This window comes from Aedes albopictus, chromosome 1, assembly GCF_035046485.1.
Source record: "Aedes albopictus strain Foshan chromosome 1, AalbF5, whole genome shotgun sequence".
NCBI classification, from domain to species: domain Eukaryota; kingdom Metazoa; phylum Arthropoda; class Insecta; order Diptera; family Culicidae; genus Aedes; species Aedes albopictus.
Genome location: NC_085136.1, coordinates 5,275,868 through 5,279,351, shown reverse-complemented (window position 1 = coordinate 5,279,351; position 3,484 = coordinate 5,275,868). Strand labels below are relative to the sequence as shown.

At 46.4% G+C, this 3,484-nt stretch overlaps 1 protein-coding gene across 1 annotated transcript; it reads right to left on the bottom strand.

Moving 5' to 3' along the window:
* Positions 1-2,847: 2,847 nt before the first annotated feature.
* On the bottom strand, positions 2,848-3,484 carry LOC115255639 (small ribosomal subunit protein uS11; the record flags this gene model as incomplete). The annotated part of the gene is given in 2 exon segments (XM_062856010.1): positions 2,848-3,095; positions 3,378-3,484. A coding segment is annotated over 1 exon segment (237 nt), but the record flags the coding sequence as incomplete, so codon positions are not given.

Sequence of the window (3,484 nt, the reverse complement as noted above, 5' to 3'; positions counted from 1 at the left end):
ATTGTATCCAGAATCAGAACACGGGTTTGAAACCTTACCATGATTCAATGTTACGCGCCAACCGATGCTGCCAAAATGAAAGACAACTTGAATGAGAGAACTTTTATAGCCAATTGAATGCTGTTGTGGACCAGATTCAAAAAGTGATATCAAGATTCTTATGGGCAACTTCAACACTAAGGTTAGTTCCGGCAACTTGTACTATGAACACATCATTGGACGCCATGGTCTCGGAGATATGAGCGAGAACGGCCACACCTCCAACACCTCAGCAGGACCCCGGAGGTCGATCGCATATAAGCTGCGATGCTCAAAACTAAACCCGTAGTATCCGCACAACTGCTGCATCAATTATTCTGCAACATATGGGGAACCGCGACATTGCCGGTCGACTGGATGCAAGGCGTTTTAGTAAACTGCCGTGAATCGCATATCAGTCCCATCTTTGCTGGATTTCCTATGCAGATGGGACAAGTATGCGATTCACGGCAGTAAAGGTACCCAAAAAGGGTGACCTGACTGCATGCGGGCGGGGCATCATGTTACTGTGTATCGTTCTCAAAATCCTCTGCAAAGTGACCCTTCACCGGATACAGCAAAAGGTTAACGCAATTCTCCGACGGCAGCAAGCAGGATTCCGTGCCGGACGATCCTGTGTGGACCATATTGTCACGCTCCGTATCATTCTGGAGCAAATCAATGAATTCCAAGAGTCTCTCTACCTGGTGTTCATTGATTACGAAAAATCTTTCGATCGTCTCAATCACGGAAACATGTGGGAAGCCCTCAGGCGCAAGGGCGTCCCTGAGAAATTCATCGGCCTCATTGAAGCACAGTACAGAGCATTTTCATGCAGAGTACTGCACAACGGTGTTTTGCCCGATCCCATCCGGGTCGTTGCTGGAGTGAGGCAAGGATGTATACTATCATCGCTACTGTTCCTCATCGTAATCGACGAGATCCTGGTAGGTGCGATTGACTGTGAACCAAATCGTGGATTGCTGTGGCAACCCATTACCATGGAGCACCTAAATGACTTCGAACTGGCTGATGACGTTGCTCTCCTAGCGACGTTGCTCGCAGAGCGCCGTTGAGCTCTGATATGCAGAGCAAGCTCGATGATCTAGATGATCGCACCTCGACGGCAGGGTTTATCATCAACGTCAGCAAGACGAAATCATTGGATGTAAACACGGTCAACCCTTCCAGCTTTACGGTATCTGGGCAAGCAGTGGAGAATGTTGAAAGCTTTCGATATCTTGGTAGTTAAATGGCGACCAATGGTGACACCAAGATCGACATAAATGCACGGATTAAGAAGGCGAGGGCTGCCTTTTCGAGTTTAAAAATGTATAAAAAAAAACGTCGACGCACCAAAATCCGAATTTTCAACTCGAATGTGAAATGTGTGCTGGCTGTACGCCAGTGAAACTTGGTGTGTATCAGTGGAGAACACTCAACGACTGCACTACCCCCATTCGCAACAGTCCCAAGTGAATAGGAAACCCAGCAAACATGGGACTGTTATGAGGATAGGGGCAGTGCAGGTCTTCATCAATATATGCCTGCGGTGAATAATTCGTGCATGACGGCCTCACAATTGGGATCTCCATCAAAAGCCGATAGCAACAGAAATTCGGGAACGAACTCGAGGTGGGTCGGAAATCTGCAAGCAAGGGGCAAGAGGCTCATGGGGCGCGCCTCAACAACGAAATTTGACCTGGTCACAGGTCAAGGCGATGACTGGCAATCGCCCAGGATGGAGATCTTTCCATTCGGCCCTCTACACCACCATGGGTGCTCAAGACTGAAACGTTCAGTGAGGATTCGTCATTTATCAAAGAAAAGGTTCACTGGAAGGGGCCGACTGAATTCGATGCAAACCAGCAGTCAGTAGTGAATGAAATGTGCTAAATTTACAAAGAATAAGCCGAAGAAACAAACTAGTCAGCAATTCGTCTGGCAAAGAATCTTGGTACAGGGCATCGCTTCCATAACATTTCCCCGAAACTTAGAAAATGATCAGTGATATAAAAGGAAAGATGCCTGGGGTATAGATCCCGGGAATAGTTTTAGGACCCAAGGCATCAAATCACATTCTTAGGAAAAATGTTGAGGGTCTGGTTAAGAACCTAGGAATGGTTCTATAACACTAGCCCGAATACCACAACCACCCGAATGCCATTCGTACTAGTAGTATCTATAAAAGAACCATAAAGAACGTTGCATGTTGCAACTTGCGACATTTCTTCGGGATATGACCAGGATTTCAAATAATCTCGTCAGACTCTATGCTGGAGGGATAAAATTGCAAGGTAAGCTTGTCGCTAACTCGCTAATTGTGTAATTGTGTATGTGGTAGATGTGTATTGCGTGATTGGGAGACAAAAATATTGTAACCAAAAGATCATATTTTTTTCAAAAACCCTATTTCTAATAATCACTGAAAGTATTTCAAATGTTTAGCACATTTTCAGCACCTGTTATATACCGCATTTAGTTCACCACTGAGTCTTCATAAGTGTGAAAACGTTAATGAAACTGCGCGATTGCATCAAATCAAATTGATGTCTTCGGCGCACTATTTCTTCGATGTATGCTGAATAAGTGCTCTAAAGACACCAAGTTGATTGTATGCAATCGCGCAGTTTTCGCACTCACGAAAACTAGTGCGATAGTCCAGCGGTGAACTAAATGCGCTATATTGTGCCAAGAATATAATATATGCAAAATGTTCCACTTCCTTGTGCCGTCCTAGAACTATCTATCAATTTTGCGTCCGATCACTACGCAAACAATGGACCCCAATAACCACCCTGCAACCGCTTTCCAGGCAACAACACTCACCTGAGCGGCCAACATAGCGGCGTAGGGCGAAGCCTCATCACGATCGGCCTTGACCTTCATTCCTCCGGTGACACGGGAGATGGTTTCCTTGCCGGACAGATCGGTGACATGGACGAAGGTGTCGTTGAAGCTGGCGTAGATGTGGGCAACTCCGAAGACGATTTCACCCTCGCGGACCTGGGGACCCAGCGAGACCTGGACCTCTTCCTTTACGGTTTTGTTCTTGCGGGGAGCCATTCTGCTAGCTGCTAAAACGAACGAAAAACTTACGGTTAATTCCAGCGGTTCATAACATCGCTCGACGGAGAAGGTTAGGGAGAAGCTTCCTGTCAACAGGGAGAATGACAGACGAACGGCGGTACATGCATGGCAAGACAATCGCAGATTTACGTCGATTTTTCCATCGAACGGCCAGCCGCCTCGTCAAATCCTTATTCCCTGGCTGCTGTCTTACTTTGAGTGCACTTAAATCACCAATTCGAATCGTATCACAGCGTAAAACACCGAAAAATCACGAAAATTTCCTTTACCTTAAAATTTCTCTGTTTTGCTTTGGAGAAACGGAAGTGTAGAAAAGGCCCGTTGCCCGGTGACGTTTCGGAAAGAGCGGTTCGAGCTGTCATTGCGGGGGTTTAGC